Source organism: Staurois parvus, unplaced genomic scaffold, assembly GCF_062004578.1.
Source record: "Staurois parvus isolate SC_StPar_1 unplaced genomic scaffold, SC_StPar_1.0 ptg000117l, whole genome shotgun sequence".
Taxonomy (NCBI): Eukaryota; Metazoa; Chordata; class Amphibia; order Anura; family Ranidae; genus Staurois; species Staurois parvus.
Window position 1 is genome coordinate 306,577 of NW_028317913.1, and position 22,051 is coordinate 328,627.

General features: G+C 39.6%; 1 protein-coding gene across 7 annotated transcripts in view; it reads left to right on the forward strand.

Annotated features, from left to right (window-relative positions):
- EHBP1 (EH domain binding protein 1) overlaps positions 1–22,051 on the forward strand; it is a 547,128-nt gene that overhangs the window by 220,735 nt on the left and 304,342 nt on the right. For all 7 annotated transcript variants that reach the window (XM_089671985.1, XM_089671988.1, XM_089671986.1 and 4 more), the window contains one exon: positions 15,416–15,605. In XM_089671985.1, the coding sequence (XP_089528111.1) occupies positions 15,416–15,605 (190 nt within the window). The remainder of the gene's footprint in view (positions 1–15,415; positions 15,606–22,051) is intronic.

Sequence of the window (22,051 nt, forward strand, 5' to 3'; positions counted from 1 at the left end):
TCTCAGGTCCTCAGACAGTTCTCGTCTCCTCTTTCTGTTGTCCATGCTTAGTGTGGCACAGACAGACACACAATGCAAAGGTTAAGTGAACGTCTCTCCTTTTTATCTGCTTTCAGGTGTAATTTCTATATTGCCCACACCTGTTACTTGCCCCAGGTGAGTTTACAGGAGCATCACATGCTTGTAACATTCTTATTTATCCGCAGTTGTGAAAGGGTGCCAATACTTTTGTCCAGCCCATTTTTGGAGGTTTGTGTGACATTATGTCGAATTTGCTTTCTTTCCTCCCTTTTTTTGTTTTGTCCCAATACACACAAAGGGAATAAACATGTGTATAGCAAAACATGTGTTAATGCAATACGTTTCGTGAGAAATACATGATTTCCTGGAGAAATATCAAGGGTGCCAACAATTTCGGCCATGACTGTATAAGCCTGTGGCCCGCACATGCTCTTTGCACTTGTGTCTTGGTGTTACTATTACTCTGTTCTGACTCTCGTGACTCTCCTGGTATTCTGATTCGGCTTGTGACTTGACTATTCTTTGTATTCTCCTTTGATCTGACCCTCTGTTGCTGAACCCGGCTTGTGACCTGTGATTCTCCTCTGCTGTCCTGTACTGTTTTGTCCTGTTGTTGTTGACCCCGGCTTGTCTGACTACTCTTTTGTTTCTTCCACCAGCTACACGCCATTGACGGCGGCCATTACCGCAGCTGAGGTGTCTCGGGGGCCGCGACCTGGTTCCTGGCTGCATCAAGTCCATCCCCACCATCAGGGGCCCTGGTGAAGGGCAGCCTGGGACTTAGACTCCGCGCCCTGAGGGACTTCGGTCTGTGGGTGGTGGTTGTCGTCAGCCAGTGCGTTACATTGTTAGGCCTGCCTGTCCGTTCCTCAGCTCCTGCCCTGACACTTGGGATACATTTAGCCTGTTCTATGGCAATATGACAATTGATAATTTAAAGGGGAATAGTACTTTTAAATTACAGCAACCCCCCCATGCCCCCTCATGTGAAAAGTAAAAAAATCTAAAAGTGGATGCAGATGTACTGCACTGCTTATCCTTTCAGTGGGTTTTTATCTTTATGTTTAGTGTATACTGTGGCAATCTAATTATGTAAAATATAACTGATCTTAATGATTATGTGAGTTTTTTCCTGTGAGTAAGATGTTCATCATTGTTCAGACTCTGGGGCTAACTCAATTTGTGACACCTCAGATCTGGCTGCAACTCTGCTGAAATCTAATACTCTTCACATACCCCTGATTGCATTATGGTTAGTGGGAAAGCACAGGTTGCACAGGGGTGAAAAAAATAATACATCTGATGGATTACAACCTCTCAGTCAGGGAAATTTCTGTTCTCCATTTCCAAATTGCTCCATTTGATTTTTGCCCTGAGTTTTTTTTTTCCCATTAGCCATATTAGCCTTTGTGCACTCTCTTCTTCAAAGTAATGCAAATAGGCTTTTTAATTTACTGGCTGGAAAGCAGGTCGAACCTTTAATGTCATGCTATTAGATTTGTTTCAGCCTTCAATAATAGGATGCACTTTTCGTATTGTAGAAAACATTAATATAATTGTGCCAAACATTTGTGTTCATTTACAAGTGATTATATCATGAATTGCTTTATGTTTTTAACAATATTTAGCAGGTGTTTAAGGATGAGCTAGCATTTGTTTTCTTGCCTATAGTATTATTGAAGATATTTTCAGAAATCCCTGGTAAAATAATCAGGTTCAATTAAAAAGAAAAACAAATAGAACATCTATCTATCTATCTATCTATCTATCTATCTATCTATCTATCTATCTATCTATCTATCTATCTATCTATCTATCTAATCTATCTATCTAATCTATCTATCTAATCTATCTATCTAATCTATCTATCTAATCTATCTATCTAATCTATCTATCTAATCTATCTATCTAATCTATCTATCTAATCTATCTATCTAATCTATCTATCTAATCTATCTATCTAATCTATCTATCTAATCTATCTATCTAATCTATCTATCTAATCTATCTATCTAATCTATCTATCCTATCTATCTATCTATCCTATCTATCTATCTATCCTATCTATCTATCTATCCTATCTATCTATCTATCCTATCTATCTATCTATCCTATCTATCTATCTATCCTATCTATCTATCCTATCTATCTATCTTTCCTATCTATCTATCTATCCTATCTATCCTATCTATCTATCCTATCTATCTATCCTATCTATCTATCCTATCTATCTATCCTATCTATCTATCCTATCTATCTATCCTATCTATCTATCCTATCTATCTATCCTATCTATCTATCTATATTATCTATCTATCTATCCTATCTATCTATCTATCCTATCTATCTATCTATCTATCCTATCTATCTATCTATCCTATCTATCTATCTATCCTATCTATCTATCTATCCTATCTATCCTATCCTTCCTATCCTATCCTTCCTATCCTATCCTTCCTATCTATCCTTCCTATCTATCCTATCTATCCTATCTATCCTATCCATCCTATCTATCTATCCTGTTGTTTTTATTTCAAGATATGCATGTTAATAGGATTATAAGATGAATAATATTATGACTAAGAAATATTATTTTAGATAACCGTGTTCCGGCAGTGTGTGAATATGTATATTGGGGAAGCCATCATTGCTCAAAATGCATGCTTCATACTTAGCAGTACTGCACATCAACTGTGCTTTACTGTTCCCCTTTCTCATTTTACATTTTTGGATCAGGTCAGACCTGACCACAGCAGCATTTCAGGCAGAAATATTTTAAGGATCTCACTTACAGAACCCACATATATCTCCTACCTTTTATAGTTTCAAGCAACCTCTATGTCCACAGTTTCCCTTGTAATTACAGTAATGGTACTTGCATGGCTGACTGTAGGAAAAAAATAGCTGCTAAAAGTTTACGTATTAAGTCACTTTTTCACAGGCCTGTTGATTGGACAATAAAGAGAGTAACATGAGCTCTGTGCTCTTTCCTTCTGTACATTTGTTCACATTGTTAGACTGACAGTACTGTCCAACACAGTGGATCCCTGATTAGCCAACTTAGGCTGCTGTCCTCCATCTCTAAGTCTGGTATATAGAAGTCATGCTTATATGAAAATTGACTAGGATTTGTGTGTTTAAAAATTGATTTAAAGCTGTTCTTAAGGCAGAAGGTTTTTACCTTAATGCATTCTATTGCATTAAGGTTAAAAACCTTCTGGGTGCAGCTCTCCCCTCAGCTGTCCCTTATACTTACCTGAGCCCCATCTAAATCCAGCAGTGTGCATGAGATCTGTGGCTCTCACAGGTTTCTCTCTCCCCATTTGCTCACACAGCAGCGGGAGCTGTTGGCCAATCGCAGCCAATAAGCCAATGAGGAGTGAGTGGGGGCAGGACCAAGCCACACTCTGTGTGTGAATTGACAATGTCCATTCACAGGTGTACAGTTCTGGAGGGAGCATGCTTGAGTGCCCCCATAGCAAGAGGCTTGCTATTGGGGGCATTTGGAAGGGGATGGGGCCAGGACTTGCTGGTGAGGGACCCAAAAAGAAGAGGATTGAGGCTGCTTTGTGCAAAACCGTTACACAGAGCAGGTACGTATAACATGTTTGTTATTTTTTTTTTTTTAATTATCCTTTAGAATCACTACATTGAATTCATAACTATATAGGGGTTAAAAATAAATATAAAAATTTTTATGAAGTACAGACAAGCAGTACAGTGTAGTTTCCCTATAACATGTCTTGCACTGTTGTTTTCATAACCACTTGTCATAGAATTGTATTGAGGCATCCTGCGTGCATCTAATTGTATCAACCCAAATTCTTCAAACCCGCTTGCTCACTTTGCACCTTATTTACAGCCTAGATCTACAATACTTGACTGTAAGCCATTTTTTATTGGAATCATTTGTTAAGACAGAAAAGAACATGTAGGCTGCATATATAACCCCTATACAATTTTTGTTTCTTGCCTTGTGTTTGTTCTTTCACAAACTGTCTACTAACAACTTTGCTTAGTATATTGTATTCTCTAGAGCCAGCAGAACAAAAGCAAACAATGTTTCTTTCTTTTTCTATTTTGTTCAGTTATCACCCTTATCTTTATTTTCATGTCACACTGCCTGTGTAAAGATGACTCCTAAACGTTCAGCAAATTGACAGCTACTCCCGTGTTCCTTTCCACACAAAATGTTGCTCTTGTTTCTTGTATTTTTCCTCTGAACCGTGCTCTTCCATTTTGTTTCGCCAGTTTTCTTTTTGACACTTGACCTGTCTTTTGTTTCTCAAGTGTCTCTGTTTGTGAGGAGCAGTGAAGTGATAATAGCTTTATAGGCTTTGTCAATCACTGGTAACTTAGTATGTGTGGGTTCATCACCTGGACAACTGCAATCTCCTCATATTTCTGTGATCAATATCAGCGTCTTGCTCTTCACTGGGTAGGAAGAAGCATTGGCTGAGTAGAGTTAATGTCGTTAAGAGATGCACACTGCCTTACTCTCCCTTTTTGTAGAACCATCTATTGCTTTTGGCTTGCCCCATTGGTTGACAGGGCTGATCTTTTCTTTTATTTAAAGTGGTTCTAAAGCCTATGCATTGAGGTAAAAAAAAAGAAACCTTCTGTGTAGCAGAATCACCATTACACCCCCCCTCCAATACTTACCTGAGCCCGTACCCGATCCAGTGTCGACTGGATCGGGGGCCATTGGCTCCCACTGCTGCCAATCAAATCTTGTTACGAGAGAGCGGGGAGCAGAGCCACGTCATCCTGTCTCTGTGTGATTAGATGCAGACAGGACGGCTCAGAAGTGAGGCCACATGAGTGCACCCATAGGAAACTGCTTCCTTTGCGGGTGGAGGTGTCAGGAGCATTGGTGGGGAACCCGAGAAGAGGAGAATCGGGGCTGCAAAACCACTGCACAGAGCAGGTAAGTATAATGTTTCATTTTTTTTTTAAAGAAGCTGTATGATCACTTTAAGGCCAACGTATTGGTTAATGAAACATACCTTGACCTTTACTTGGGCTAGCTGGCTGTAGATTTGATAGTTTTTAATGTCTGTACGTAATGAAAAACAGCATGGTACAATAAAGTTTTCACATACACTAAACCTAAAAGGAAGACTATATTGAAAAATCAGGGAGATCAATTTAGTATCAGAGTAGGATGTTGCAGGAAGTAGTGATAGCTAAAAACAAATGGCAGGAAAAATGGTTCAGCCATCCCACCAGGATAATAGGCTATAAAAAGGATGGGATACAAAAGGAGTACACAAGAGAGAGGAGAGAATCCCAAGGGAAGAAGGGCACAGAAAGTAAACAGAAGAAACAGGAAAAGAGCAGAAAAAAAGCTAGGAACACTAGGTTCCCTGGGATAGGGGTTGGGGAAATTAACAAAATAACTCTTGGAGTCTTGGTTAGGTCACTTAAGAGGCCAATGTCATAGAACCCGTTTAAATAATCAACTATTTATATAAGCTCAGTGTTGATCTAAGAGCTGGGTGTTCAGTTCAATGGAGAAGGGATAGCCCAGTAAACCCATTCCTGCATTGAAAGGATATGTTGGGGGCTAGTTGCCATGATGGCTAACATTAAGAAGTGAAGACCCTTTGGCCCTAAAGATGCAGCCCAGGTACACAGAGGAGGACTATTCCAGTCATAGATAAGTTCACCTGGCAGGGGGTCTTCATGAGGAAGTTGAGGTGTGAAAGTGCATTAAAATATCTTTTGTTTCCAAGGGTGAGAGAGGTTTGAGGTGTGAATTGGTCATTCTAATATGTGACAAGCTTGGTAGAAACATCCTGTGTTAAGTGTTTTGTCCATCTGAGCACCTTGAAAACTCTTTCCATGCATTTTTCATGATGAAAAAAGGCTCTGGACAGCATTGGGAACTGGAAGAGTTACAAAAAAATTTCAAACGCTTAAAAACGTGATTTAACCACGTTTACAAGCGTTTTGCGTTTGAAACACTGATAAAATCGACGTCTGAACGCAAGTTTGTTGTGTTCAAAAAAACGACTGTAAACTCAACTGCCTGTAAACGACTATGTGTACATGGACACATAGGAAAACATTAGGGTGAGTTCAGGGGCTGCTGAAAAAAACGCTGAACAGCTCCTTAACGTGAGTTTATCAGCTGCAGTGTATATGAGCCCTTACATTTACTGATGCCTTCTCTTGTCTTAATTTTTCATCTTTGGCTCCATCTTTGTACCACCATCTTGTGCTGTGTACCTCTGTGATGCTTTCCGTCTTAGTACTCCGCTGTGCCTTCTGCAGTTCTGTGCCTTGCACTTCCTTGTGCATTCTGTTAACTAAAATGTCTCTCTGTTTTTGGCTTAGCATACTTTGCCTCTGTCCTGCTTATTTATTTATTTCAGGTACTTATATAGCGCCATCAATTTACGCAGCACTTTACATATATATTGTACATTCACATCAGTCCCTAACCCTCAAGGGGCGTACAATCTAAGGTCCCTAACTCACATTCATACATACACATTCTAGGGCCAATTTAGACAGGATCCAGTTAACCTACCAACATGTCTTTGGAGTGTGGAAGGAAACCGGAGTACCCGGACGAAACCCACGCAGTCACAGGAGTGTGTGAGTAAACCGGAGTACCCGGATGAAACCCACGCAGTCACAGGAAGAACATGCAATCTCCAGGCAGATGGTGCTGTGGTTAGGATTCGAACTAGCGACCCGAGTACTGCCAGGTGGAAGTGCTAACCATTTAACCACTGTGCTGCCCAGCTTAATATCTCTTTCACCGGTCCTGTGACTCTTATATTTGTACCTGTGTGCTGTGTCTACAGCTCCGTTGTGCTGAGTACATCTTTTTATCTTTGTATCTCATTCATCTCTAACTTATTTAACTGTACCCTGTGCTTTTTATGTCTTACTAGGTTGTCTTTTCTTTGCATGTCTGTGTTTCATCCAAGTCTTGTGCTTGCAGAACTGAACCCGTCCCTTAAATCAGTGACTCTTACATCTGCATCTGCCACGTAAAAGATCCTTGCTTCCTCACTTATATTAGTTTAGAAGGGGGTTCATCATGTTGTACGCCTTCTGGGCAACAACATATAGGTAAACAAATGTATGTATATCAGAAAGGCAGCTGTTCTAGGCTCAAACATATACTGAGATGGGCCAAATTATCACTTGTGTTCAAATGCTACAGGTCCTTGTACATTTTAGTCTGCTGAATCAATATTGTCTTCGTCTCTGATCTCTGATTTCTGCTTTGTTTATTTTCTCCACTCCTGGATTTTCCTTCCCAGCTATTTATTTATTACAAGTATTTATATAGAGCCTATAATTTTTCACAGTGCTTTCCTTATTGTACAGTTTTGTTCAAAAGTTTGCATACCCTTGTCGGAAATCGTGAAATTTTGGCATTGATATTGAAAATATGACTCATCATGCCAAAAACTGTCTATTAGTTAAGGACATTGATCATATGAAGCCTTTTATTATGATATAGTTGTTTGGCTCCTTTTTAAATCATAATACCAGAAATCACCCAAATGGCCCTGATCAAACGTTTTCATACCCTGGAATGTTTGGCCTTGGCACAGACATACAAAATGACACACACAGGTTAAAATGGCAATTAAAGGTTAATTACCCATATCTATGGAATTTTTTTTAATTGCAATTAGTGTCTATGTGTAAATAATGAGTTTGTTAGCCCTTACATAGATGCACTGAGCAGGTAAGATACAGAGCCATGGGGAGCAGAAAGGAACTGTCAAAATACCTGCGTTACAAGGTATTGGAACTTTATAAAGATGGAAAAGGATATACAAAAGATATCCAAAGCCTTGAATATGCCAGTCAGTACTCTTCGATCATTTATTAAGAAGTGGATAATTCGTGGATCTCTTGATACCAAGCCAAGGTAGACCAAGAAAGATTGCAGCCACAACTGCCAGCAGAATATTTCAGGATACAAAGAAAAATCCACAGGTAACCTCAGAAGAAATACAGAGTACTGTGAGAAAAGATGGCGTGGTCGTTTCAAGGAGCACAATATGATGATACTCTAACAAAAATGAGCTGCATGGTTGAGCTGCCAAAACAAAGCCCTTACTGCGCCAGTGCCACAAAAAAAGCTCGGTTACAAAATGCCTGACAACACTTTGACTCGCCTCACATTGGCACACTGTAATCTGGAGTGTTTTATAATCACATTTGGAGAGGGGTCAGCAAGGCCTATAGCGACAAGAATACCATCTCCACTGTGAAGCACAGTGGTTGCTCACTGATGTTTTGTGGATGTGTGAGCTCTAAAAGCACAGGGAATCTTGAGAAAATTGATGATGAGATGAATGCAGCATGTTATCAGAAAATACTGGCAAATGATTTGCATTCTCCCGCACGAAAACTGCGCATGGGATGCTCTTGGATTTTCCAGTACATATAATGACCCTAAGCACAAGGCCAAGTTGACCCTCGAGTGATTACAGCAGAAAACAACAAAGGTTATGGAGTGGCCATCACAGTCTCCTGCCTTAATATCATTGAGCCATTATGGGGAGATCTCATGTTCAGTTCATGCAAGACGACACAAGATATTGCATGTGTTGGAGGCATTTTGCCAAGACGAATGGGCAGCTATACCACCTGCAAGAATTCAAGGCCTCATAGACAACTATTACAAAAGACTGCACTGCCATTGATGCTGAAGGGGGCAATACACAGTATATAGAACTAAGGGTATACAGACTTTTGAACAAGGGTCATTTATTTTCCATACTTGTTGCCATGTTTTGTTTTATGATTGTGCCACTCTGTTGTGACCTAAAGTTGACTATGAATCCCATAAGAAATAAAAGAAATGTGATTTGCCTGCTCACTCATGTTTTTTAAAAAATGGTAAATGCTATATATTGCCAATTCTCCAAGGGTATGAAACTTTTGAGCACAACTGTACATTCACATCAGTCCTTGCCCTCAAGGAGTTTACAATCTAAGGTTCCTATCTCACATGCATATACTGTACTGTACATTCTAGGGCCAATTTACACAGGCACCAAATACCCAGCCAGCATGTCTATAGAGTTCTGTCTCCAACCTCCATAGTCCTATACCCTACTAAAGAATTTTCTGTTATTCACAAAGCATTACCTTTGTGTTTTCCTTGTTTGTACTGCCCCCTGAGAGATGTAGTGGCATCAGGAATGGATATGCCAATTCAAATGCTCTGCTAACTGATAAAGCATACCATCATTCATTTAGCTATGCATGCATTTATCTCACAGATGGCCAACAGTAATGGTTAGCAATAGTCATTACTGTGTTTATGCCACATAAAGCTGGCCACATGAATGACAGTTTTTAGTTGATTCCAACCAATTTCATGCCACCCTGAACGGCAAGTAATTGCCAAAAACCAAGTGAACTATCACCCATGAGTTTTTTAAACTAACAGAATTAGGTTAATTGTGAAGTCAAACTGGGCAACAAATTGACAGCTTCAATACAGTTTATCGAAAAATCAAATTAAAATGTAATCAGAATGGGGAAAGAAACCGCAATTTTGTGGACAGCATTTAGATATTTCTACTACATTTGATTGGTGAAATTTTCGATTCCCAATTCATTGTGGTCAAAACGACTATGTTATGCCTTTGATTGCTTTGTGATGGTTTCAACTAAAAAAAAAATCCAAAGTTTAACCAACCTACCAAATCCAGGTTGTGAAACAGTATCTACTAAGCTGAATAGTATATTTTTCCTAGAATAAATAAACTATCTATTGTCAGTACTTCCTACGAGGATTTCACTACATGCTGAAGTTGAAAAAAAAAAATAAAAAATTGTATAAAAAAAAAAGATGAAAGCACCCTCCGCACACACCCCATATAGAAAGTGCAGGGTAGGGTGAGCATGGATATGTAAACCTCAATTTAAAAATGATAATCAAGCGAGCGCTATTTAGACAAATAAATAAATAAAAGCAGCTTGCAAAAGGAAAAAACCTCTAAATCCTTGAAATCATCTATATTATAATTGCAGTGCTAAAAACACAAATAATAATATATCTGATAAGAATTGCAATATAAAATGACAAGTGATATTTGAAGCGCTAACAATGAGTGAAACAAAGTGACATTAGTGCATCGTCCTATATTGGATGAATATCAGTGACATAAACGCACAACATAAACGTATACCAGTCCACAAATTAACTTTTCCTTAAACGTGCTTATATCATCCAGTGTATGGGGATATTGGTCGCTTCTCACTGGAATCGAATAAATAGGGTGCTCGTGACTTCTTGTAGATAAGAAAAAAGAGGTGTGCTTGCACTCACCAGGCGCACAATCAAAATGTGCATGTAAATGGTATTCAGAAGGGCACTAGTGATGATCTAGGAACCGATGGGGATAAGGCACTTCTCAGGTACTTGTTACACCCTGGAAACGGACTCCAGACCTCTCTGTGGGACCCTCACTGCAAAATAGGACAGCTCCTTGGTGTTAACTACACCCGGCTTCACAGCAAATCAGCAGCACTGGATATCCACCTTTAAGCAGCTCCAGGAATAAGCCACCAAAAAAAGGTAATATGGTGTAGTATTTTTTATTTAGCCAGTGGTATAGCAGCTTAAATTTTTATTGCAGCTGTTAAAAATAATATGTAATAAATAGCTTAGTCCAGTATACATAAATGATAAGTTGCAAGCCAGCAATGCAATGAGTATATGCTGGAAATAGCAGAGATTCCACTGGGAAATAAATGCTGGCAATAGCAGAGATTCCACTGTGTAATACAAAAAATGGCTGCCAGCCTTGCATGTGGACCTGGCAGCGAGTGACGTCAGCGCAGCAAGCCCCTAACTGACGCGTTTCGTGCACCAGCACGTTGTCAAAGGGATCCCTTTGGGGATCACTTGTCACTTTATATTGCAATTCATATCAGATATATTGTTTTTTGTGTTTTCAGCGCTGCAATTATGATATATATGTAAACCTCAATTGCAAAATTAAAGAGTAAGAATGTCAGAGTGAGAGCAATAATTTTAGGGCTATAGCTCATGGTTAACTTTATACTGATGACCTGTAAAGGCTTTTAAAGCATTGCATATGGAGAATTTTGGGTACCATTGTTTTTTCAATTGCACAGGCATGCGCAGTTTTATGACTTGACATGTTTAGTATCTATTTACTTCATGCAACCTTGTCCTTTATATTTTACCAAACAAATAATATTGTGTTTGCACGAAAAATCATTCTAGTTAATTTTTATCCTGAAAATATATGTTTAATAAATAACTGCACAAATATTGTGCAAAACAAGACATTACAGTAATGTCTATAAAAAAGGAAAAATGCAGATTTTAACATGTGAAAAAAATGAATAAATTGCCAAAATATACAAGTGGTTACACTCGGTCTGTGAATTTGGCATAGGAATAACAAGTGTTTAGCTGGTTACCTCAACCAATGTTGTTTTGAATGCTGTTCCATCCCTTCCTATATCGCCCAGATGTTAACTGCACCAAGACTCCTCTCACCCTAATAAAAAAATTCAGTTTTTTTTGTGTGTTCCATTTAAAATGGGGGCTTGAAAATCCTACTGTACTGTGTTTGGTTCAACTCAACCCTGTTTTATTTTTCATCTATTTCCAGCTCTGAATGGGGTTAGAAGCATACCCATGTATTTTTATTTTCCTCTTACTTCATAGCTACAGTAGTGAGCTTATACTGTATTGTGCTTTCATCTTCTCTTTATGGTGAAATGGTGATTTATTTTTTTAATCATTAGTATACTTATAAATAGTTCAGCGTCCTCTCTCTTTCTTTCTTTCTTTCTCTCGTACTCTCTCTCTCTGTCTGTTAAGTCAAAAGACATCAGGGACACAGTGCCACCTTGTGCCCAAATTAGGATTGCCACATTCCAAAAAGTGTGCCATGTCCCAGAGCAACAGAATTAAGGTATTCTGCATTGAATTAATCCCTGAAGAATATTGCATAAGGATTTATTCATGGAATAATTTAAATTGCAATGCAGTTTCTAAATTTTTAAGCGTGTGTGTATGTATGTATACACAGTGTGTGTGTGTGTGTGTGTGTATATATATATATATATATATTATTATTATACATTGTATAATTATGTATGTGTGTGTGTATGTATGTATATATATATATATATATATATATATATATATATATATATATATATATATATATATATATACATACACAGTATCTCACAGAAGTGCGTATACCTTTCACATTTTTGTAAATATTTTATTCTATCTTTTCATGTGACAACACTGAAGAAATGACCCTTTGCTACAATGTAAAGTAGTGAGTGTATAGCTTGTATAACAGTGGAAATTTGCTGTCCCTTCAAAAAAACTCAACACACAGCCATTAATGTCTAAACCGCTGGCAATAAAAGTGCGCACACCCCTAAATGAAAATGTCCACATTGGGCCCAAAGTGTCAATATTTTGTGTGGCCACCATTATTTTCCAGCACTGCCTTAACCCTCTTGGGCATGGAGTTCACCAGAGCTTCTCAGGTTGCCACTGGAGTCCTCTTCCTCTCCTCCATGACAACATCCTGGAACTGGTGGATGTTAGAGACCTTGTGCTCCTCCACGTTCCATTTGAGGATGCCCCACAGATGCTCAATAGGGTTTAAGTCTGGAGACATGCTTGGCCAGTCCATCACCTTTACCCTCAGCTTCTTTAGCAAGGCAGTGGTCGTCTTGGAGGTGTGTTTGGGGTCGTTATCATGTTGGAATACTGCCCTGCGGTCCAGTCTCCGAAGGGAGGGGATCATGCTCTGCTTCAGTATGTCACAATACATGTTGGCATTCATGATTCCCTCAATGAATTGTAGCTCCCCAGTGCCGGCAGCACTCATGCAGCCCCAGTCCATGACTCTCCCACCACCATGCTTGACTGTAGGCAAGACACACTTGTCTTTGTACTCCTCATCTGGTTGCCGCCACACACGCTTGACACCATCTGAACCAAATAATTTAAGAAAATGTTGATTCTGAAAGGAAAGTAAAGGTGTTCTGACAAACCTTTTGGGGTGGACTCATTTATGTATATATATAAATAAAGTGTTACTAAACCCAGGACCCTGCATTCAGTATATCTGGTCTCCCACAGTACACAGAACATGGAACTGCAATTATTTTAGGAAGTATAAACTGGTAAATACCTTTTCACATCAGCAGTTAGACCAGTCAAGTGACTTCTATCAATATCCAGCCGAGCACATGGTAAAGCTTGTAGGACTAGTTTATTTTGCTGTAGGAGGATGCAGAACCTCTGACCTCTGTCTAGACAGTGCTGATTAGCCCTGTGCTGATCTCATGCACTCACCGAAGAAAAAAAAAACCTCTCTAGCAATACACACCAAACTAAGCATGTACAGAATGACTCCACAAGATATGTCTTATCAGGAGATAAGAGGGGGACACTGGATGAAGGGGAGGATAAGAGAAATCCATATCAAACAACCTTTTTACACAATGCAGAAAACCCCTAAGGTTCCACAGTGAGTATAACAAGCATGCTTTACTTCATATACAGACTGATTTTACTGTTGTGGGTTTAGTAACACTTTAATTTTTTTTCACACACACACACACTATGTACAAATTTGTTATAACTCTTGTAATTTTCTCTGAAATAACTGGAAAAAGTAATGGTAATAGAATAATAATACAGGATTTATATAGTGCCAACAGTTTGCTCAGCGCTTTACCATATAAAGGGAGACAATACAGCAATAATACGGTTCAATACAAGAGGGTTAGGAGGGCCCTGCTCCTTGGAGCTTACAATCTAAGAGTATCCATATGTATGGTGTTCATTTCTTTGAAAGTTAATTTTTTTGTTTTTTGGCTGTGAACATAGAGCTGATATGACTTGTAAGAAACTTCCAGTTTTGTCTTACCTGTCCAAAGAACATTCTCCTAGAATTATTGTTGCTTGTCAGTATGCATGTTTGCAAATTCCAGTCTGGCTTTTTTATGTTTTTCTTAAAAAGTAATGTATGGTGCGATTAGATAATGCTATGCCTTAAAGGGTTAGTTTACCTTTACCAAAAAACCACCTATGTAGGTAAGGGGTACCTGTAGATAAAACAAACTGTGCAGCTTTGACTAATGTTGCATAATGCCCTTGCTTAGGTGTAGGCCAGTTTACATCCAGAAGTGATGGCAACATCGCATCCTGCCTTGTTGCTAGGATGTCACTAAGACTCCCAGCCATTACTGCTCACCCCCATATTCACAGGACCGAGCTCTCAAACCCTTTCTTTTGCAGTCCTATATCTCCTTCGCATCTCTGTGTTCAGACCTAGAGAGGTCCTTGTTGCTAACACAATCCCAGCCATTACTTACCACTCATCTTCATCATCACAGGAGCAAGCTCTCAAACCCCTGCACATGTGTGGTCCACTACCACCTTTATCTAAACATCACTGACCTTAGAGCTACTGCAACAGGGGAGAGAGAGCACATGCAGGGGCATTTGAATTGGTTGGGAGTGTCTTAGAAACAAGCCAGGACAGGGTGATGCCATCTCTATAAATAATTTGTATCTGCTTTTTCTATAAGTAGATTACTCCTGCTTGTTGTGTAAATAGATTTCACCCAGCTTATTCTATATATAGAATGCACCCAGCTTGTTCTATCAATAGAGTGCACCCAGCTTGTTCTATATATAGAATGCACCCAGCTTGTTCTATCAATAGAGTGCACCCAGCTTGTTTTAAATGAAAGATGGCATCCCTTCCTTCCTTGTTGCAAGGATGTTGCTAAGACACTTCCAACCATTACTGCCCACCATTGCTATCACAAGGGTGAGCTTTCAGACCCCTGCACATGTGTTGTCCATTATCTTCTCTGTTGCAGCATCCCTGAACTCAAACTTACTGTGACAGGGACGAGAGAGCGCAAATGAGGGGTTTGACTCGACCTTTAACTATCTCATACTAAAGGCTTGCAGGTATGCAATGGACAATTGCTTTTAATTTCATCACTTTTTATGAAGAATGGAGCATTTTTCAATAGGCTTTAAGAGCACAAACACATTTGTCCATGTCAGTATATGTATCTAATTTTTTAACAATATGGCACAAAGGTAAAAAGAAAAAAATGTTGATTGCACATGTTATTGCTGCTTCTTCAAGGGCTGCTATGTTGTTTGTTGATATACAGTATCTGTTTTTATGTATACACATTTTTTAAAAAAGGGGAAAAAGCAAGTGCAGTTGCAAAAGAAATGCATGTCATTTATATCTGCTTTTCTATGGTGAAGTTATTGCTACTGGGAATGCTATGTTTTGGTAAAGATGTCCTTTGTAGCACCACTGTTCCTCTGCACAGTATAATAAATGTTTTATTGTTATTGCAGGTCAAACCCATTTTATGAACCAAAAGAAAGTCCGGATATAAGCCGTAGCAGAGCTGGGAAGGAACCTGAGATGGAGAAGAAAATGAAAAGGAAAGCCCCAGCTCCACCTGCACCTGTACCAAAGAAGGAAGAGTCCGTTACTGTGCCCCTCTCTGTTCCCTTAGGGAAGGACTTCTCTTCTTCTCCAAAGGTAAGACAATCTCACATATCAATCATCATCTCACTGTTGACAATCTCAGTGAGTGTTGTAAAGTCTGGAACCCTTGAATTGAGTACATCATGTCAAATGGCCTCCAGGACCCACTCCTAGCCTTAAAGGGACAGTGATTGTGGTTAAGGCATGATTTTCCCTACCCTACCCCCAGCTTCCTTCCCTCCCATTTCTTTTTAACCCCCCAACCACCACCATTTTTTTTTTCTTCACTTTCATTCCCTCTCTCTGGCTCTTTTTTTCCTTGGTCTCTTAAACGGTCTTTACATCAGCGTGATGCTAGAAAGGTTACCAAATGAATGAACCTTTATTGCAGCTCGCCTATACCAATTATGTAAGTGTCCTGTCATCTACTCAAAATTATCTCTATTTTGCTTTAACTTCCCTGGATTGACATGACCTGACACAATATGAAATGGCCTCTTCTGAATGCTTTAGTCTGTATGCCTATACTCTGTTGTAATATTGTGATATATCTAACATGTGCCTGTCCTGTTGCTAATCAGGGATGAGCTCAGGTGTGTTCGGACATGAGTCTGAACCCACCTGAGCTATTCTGCCAGGAGACTGTCAAAGTGGACAGCCAATCGTCCGCCTTACGAATTTCTGGGCCCTGCAGCCGCACATATACATGCCCCTTGTACACATGCGGCTGTAGGGAGGAGAATGCCTTCGCTGCCTTTGTTGTGGTGCCTGCTTTGACAGTTTCCTGGCGGGATAGTCCAGGTAGGTTTGGACTTGTGTCTGAACCCTCCTTAGCTCATTCCTATTGCTTGTATGATGCATGCTGGTTTCTATGTTAACCATTTCTTGTTCTTACAACAATACAATTCTTGAGAAAGAAACTAGCACTGCTGTTTGCATGCAGACTTATAAAACTGGAGTGAATGGAAAGTGGGCATACCTACTGCGTTTGTTCAGAAGTGATGTTTAAAGTGTATGTAAAGCCAATTTAATTTCTTACTTTTGGATAGACTTGGAAGGGACAGAGCTCCTGTCAAGTTTTTACTGCTATCTAGGGCTCTTAGACTGATTTCCCCTTACTCCCTCTTTTGCTAACAACATTTAACCAAACCGGAAGTGAGAATAATGCTTGTATAGCAACATAGATCGAAATAAAAATGCTTTTCTTTAGTAGAGTATGGGAAGGCTAGCATCTCTGTCAGTTTTTATTGCTGCCTTTATCCCTGTTGCAGATTTTCATTTACTTCATGTTTGGCGACACCGTTGTCATCAGGACAGGAAATGAGGGTAAATCTCTGTAACATAGCAGTAAAGATCCTACAGGAATTCTAAGCTTTCCCTATTCTATCAATGCTAGAATACATTTTTTTAGCTTAAAATATACTTTGAAACTCAGCGTTCTGCACGGTGGTGCTTGGGACCAGACACATGCAGCGAAGTTTACAGTTATGGCATAGTTGGGATAAGTGACTCCTGCATGCTCAGGAATCATGTCCTCTTGCATCGGCCAATAAGGATGGCCAAAAACCAGCACACAGAAGATTTTGGCATCAGCAAGGGCGCAAAGGTATTTCTGCCTCTAGTTTTGCTTTAAAGTGGAACTAAACCCTCCTATCCTTTATAGCCAAGGAGGCTACCATCTTAGCCGCTGTTTGATTTGCATTTTCCATGGGACTACACATGTGATGAGTTATGACACCAGCCATTTGATGACAGTTATCGTTCACAACATACTTTGAATGTAACTGTTTTGGGAAACAGTTCATTTGATGGGTTAAGTTTCACTTTAATAGTTATTTTCAAATGACCAGACCCTTGGGAGATTCTTATTCTTCGTCAATGCTCGGCACAGCCAAGAGACCTTTCAATTGTCCTCTATAAGCAGTTCAGTATGACACACCTTATCAGTGTTCAGAACAGTAGGTAGTTGAACAAAATATTGCAACTCAATGGAACATTACTGAAACAGCTTTTATAGTTGGGCAGCACAGTGGTTTAGCACGTCTGCCTGGCAGCTCTAGGGTCATCAGTTTGAATCCCTACCACAGTACTACCTGTCTGGAGTTTGCATGTTCTCCCTGTGCCTGGGTGTGTTTTCTTCAGGTACTTCGGTTTCCTCCCACACTCCAAAGACATGCTGGTATGGTAATTGGCTCCTGTCTAAATTGATGCTATTGTATGAATGTGAGTTAGGAACCTTAGATTGTACGCTCCTTGAGGTCAGGGACTGATGTGAATGTGTAATAAATATGTGAAGCACTGCGTAAATTGGCGGCGCTATACAAGTACCTGTAATGAATCAAATAAAATAGTTCCTTTCTTGCCTATGCAGATGTTATTGTGTCACAACGTCTCAAAAAATGCTCTTGTTTTGGCAATGTTTACATTGTTATTTGATGAGGAACTCTTCTGAGCATGGTTTTCAACTAAGAAGGCTACATAATAAAACCCAAATGCAATAAAAAAAAAAAACAAAGAAAAGTACTATTATGGAATCCCTATGCCTTTAATATTTAGAAAACATGTAGGATGTATGTGTGACAGCTCCTCCTCTTCAATGTGTCACACCTATGGTGGTCTGAAACATGAATGAAAAAAGGGTCCTCACCCTTGGTTCCTTCTCTACGAAGATCATTTTGAAGTATTAGATGGGGTAGATTGGGACACAAGAATTTTAAGAGGGTATAATTATGGACTGCAAATAATCTCATCTGACATATGTAAAATAAAATATAGAAAATATGTAAAGGGTTTACTGGGTTATAGCAGATGATCTCTATAGATCCTCTATTTAAAAGATAATATCCTGCTTTTTCATTACGTGTCATTACGTTCTTAGTGGCATACAGTAGATTTTCTATTTCTTTTTCATGTTTAAAATCAAGAACACTAGATGTACATTCTGATTTCATCAGACTTGAATTATTGTAAACAAATCACATTGTTTTTCACTGCACCAGTAGATGGCCCCTTTGGCCTTTGAGGATAAACACCTGGGTGAACCTGGTTTGATTAGCTGTAATATGTTTGTTTTAGCTCTTTGACAAAATGTACATGTGCAAAGAATCATCCCTCCTAGGTGTATTTGAATGTTTGTAGTGAAAACACAACTCCGAGCACCTTCATTTTTATAGCTTCCTATTTCTTATTATGAGTTTACCTTTGTCCTCCAGTAAATTTACCTTGGGCTTTCTTTATAGAGATTGTAAATGCTTTGTTTTACTTTGGGTTTTTTCGAGGCACCCCATTCTGAAATGTAAAAAAACGAAGCTAATAGTTTTACATAATGCAGGGGCATCTATAAATGTAAGACACCCAACATTAGAGGCGATTGACTTTTATAAAGCAGTATACCTTTGCATACTGGTACTGACTAGCATTCCAGTGTTTCTCTTCTCCCTCAATTTCTCTCCCTCATTCAGTTAATGTGACCCCAATGCTGCCCCCCAGGGCAGGGGGAGGACAATTAAGGACATCCTCAGGTATCTTACATCCTCTGTATATCAACCTATGGCATCTTCAGTTGTTTGGATGTTGGCAGCTGGTCTGCATGGTGTCCAAAGTTGTAATGCGGCACAATAAATGGCTTTGTGTAACAAAACAGGCAGGATTGATCCCCCGCCAGCTTGCTTGATCATTTTTAGGCAATTTGGAGCAATTTTTTAGGAATTTTGCAAAGGCACCCCTGAAGGTACCCGGGTTAAAAACCCAATGTTGTGTGCTGTGTCACAAATACATTAGTACATACACCTTTTATGGTGCATGTGGAAGCCCATTCAAATGAATGGCCTGCCTCAGTGCAATGCACTTTAACTTAACACCCATTTATTACTGAAACTACAGATGTGTGAACCAATGTAAATTGTGAAATAGACTTTTTACATTTGACAGATGATACAGCTTCTGTTGGACCCCAACACTCACCAGCTAATGCAGGCACAGCTTCCAGTTTGCCCTGGGTCAGTGTCATATGTGATCATTGTGTGGGCAAGCCACCCGCCAGCACCATAACAACGAATGATGCTCTAGACCCATGACGCATGTGTCATTTGTTGCTATGGTGAAGGTGGCTGTCTCCTCTGCAATATAGCAGTGCATGAACCAGGGCGGGCGGCAAGCAGAGGTGCCCCCAGCATTCAGGAGAAGACAGAAATCTGCAACCTTCAGATTCCCTCCACATTCCACCCTCTGCTGTGCTGCTGAAGCCAAAAGAAAGGGGTTTTAATGGGGGACTGTGTGATTGGGGGTCGCTTCAAGATTGTTCTGATCACTCCGATCGTTTTATGTATAAAGAGCAATTGTTTTAAACAAGCAGTACACACCCATATTTACACAGGGCCCTTACTGTTACCAGTTTTATCCTGGCCAACTTAACATAGTTCTACTTATCATGTAGCCAATATAGAAAGCCCTATGATGCAGTAATTTGTATGATCTGTGATGCTGTGCTGGAACCCATGTTCTATCTATGTCCATGGCCTTCTGATTACCACCAAAGTAAATGTAGCCTGGAGACAGATGGGAATGTAGTTTTCACAGAATACTCCTGCTGCTGTGGAACCTTGTGGATTTAAGTGTCTAAATTGGTGTCGTATAGATCTTATTAGGCTTTACCTCTATAATATCCAGTTTGCAGAATATTGGCCACATAGATTGTTCTGGCTGCAATGTGTTGGTACAACTTGTGTCTGTGTGTTGCCGAGTTCTTAAGAGTAATAACTGCACAGTATTCTTTTTTTCCTTCCTTTTGCCTGCAGGATGGGTTTGGCTCCTTTTACCTTGACTATAGGGATGTGCAATCGCTGTGCACCTATGACTTATTTATGGGCTCTTGGCATGTCAAAATCCTACTAAACCCCACCTCAAGATCCTTTCTTTTTACTTCCACCAGATTTTTTAATGCCCCTTAATTTCACTTTTATATTTTGCATTTTGGTGCGACAATTATTCACGACTTGAAAAAATGACAGTCATAACAAATGATTAAAATAAGAGAAGAGTGTACTTCAAACGCCTACACAGACAATTAAGTGAAAGACAGCTGAGGTTGTTTGTGAATATCTATCCCATAAAGTCTGATGCTCTGCCTTGTTTGTAAACACTGCCAAATGTTTAGGGGTAATTAGCAGCTCCTCAGTCTGTGCGCAGCCCCAGCGTGAAGATTTATTGCTCCAACAAAGAGATGTATGTGGCATTCATTTACAATATCTTACATGGCTAGGATACACTGGATTATTGCACCACAGTGGAGAGAAGTGAAAATAAAAAGCAGCTAAGAAATGCCTGCAGGGCAATCAGTCTATGATTCAAGTATAAAGTAAACAGGAGGCTATCAGGTATGCATGTGTTTGCTCCACTTAGGTTCCTATGTATATTCATGCCTGTCATGTTAAAACATAAGTTATGGCTTTATAAGTGCACCTTACGATCGAATGTTTACATAGCTATTTTGTTCTGATTCCAGTAATTCTCTAATGAACAGAGTCATGGTATTCCTTCTCCTGTGAACAGTGTGCAATTATAGGTAAAATCTCTTGTTAGCCTGGAAATATTTCATTTTATGTCTAGCACGATTTGTGAGCTGTAAGATTATCCCTAACACAACTCACTCAATAACCATAATGGTCTGTTCCCCTCACTGGCTTTCTCTAGGTATCATCTGGATGTTGGGCTCATGTTGGCTTATAATTGCTTTTATTGGTTAAAGAAAAAATCCGGGCAAAAATGTTGTTACCACGCAGTGGGGATGTGCCCGCACTGCATGGGTTAAATGCTCTTTTTTTTTCTCTCTAGGGGATCATGAAGCTGAGATATACTTGCCTAATCCTCCGATCCTCTGCCACTCCTGTCTCTCCACCCCGCACGCTAGTGGTCTTGTGAATGGGCTGTTCCTGATGTCACCACGCCCATAGACTGGCTCCGGACATGAGGATGGAAGGAACAGTCTAGCTCTGGATGTGGGGGAGCGCGGGTTTCCAGAGGATTGGAGGACGGGGTAAGTATAGCTTTTCCCTGAGACCTTAGACAAAATAAGCAGTTAACCCATGCAGTGCGGGCGCAGCCTCACTGCACGAGAAAATAAAAAATTTACTGGAGTTCTGCTTTAATCACAGTAGACACAATAGATTTTTATGCTTTGCATTGTTTTATGCTATCGTTAAGTATCCTGGAGATGTACCAATATGTCATCATTAAAGAAATGGGAACCAATATAAAAAAAAATAGGAAACCAACCTAGAACATTCATTGACAGCAGACTAGATCAACATAAAGCTACCTGGGCTTCTTGGACTATACTTCTCTACTCCCTGGAATTCCGAGATTTGATATCATTATAAATATAATTACATATTGTCCTATTCATGGTGGAGTTGGGTGGGACTATTTCTCTTATCAGTGATATTACCTAGATATGATTTCTGTATAGCCTCCTACATCTACATCTATATTTGTACACATTT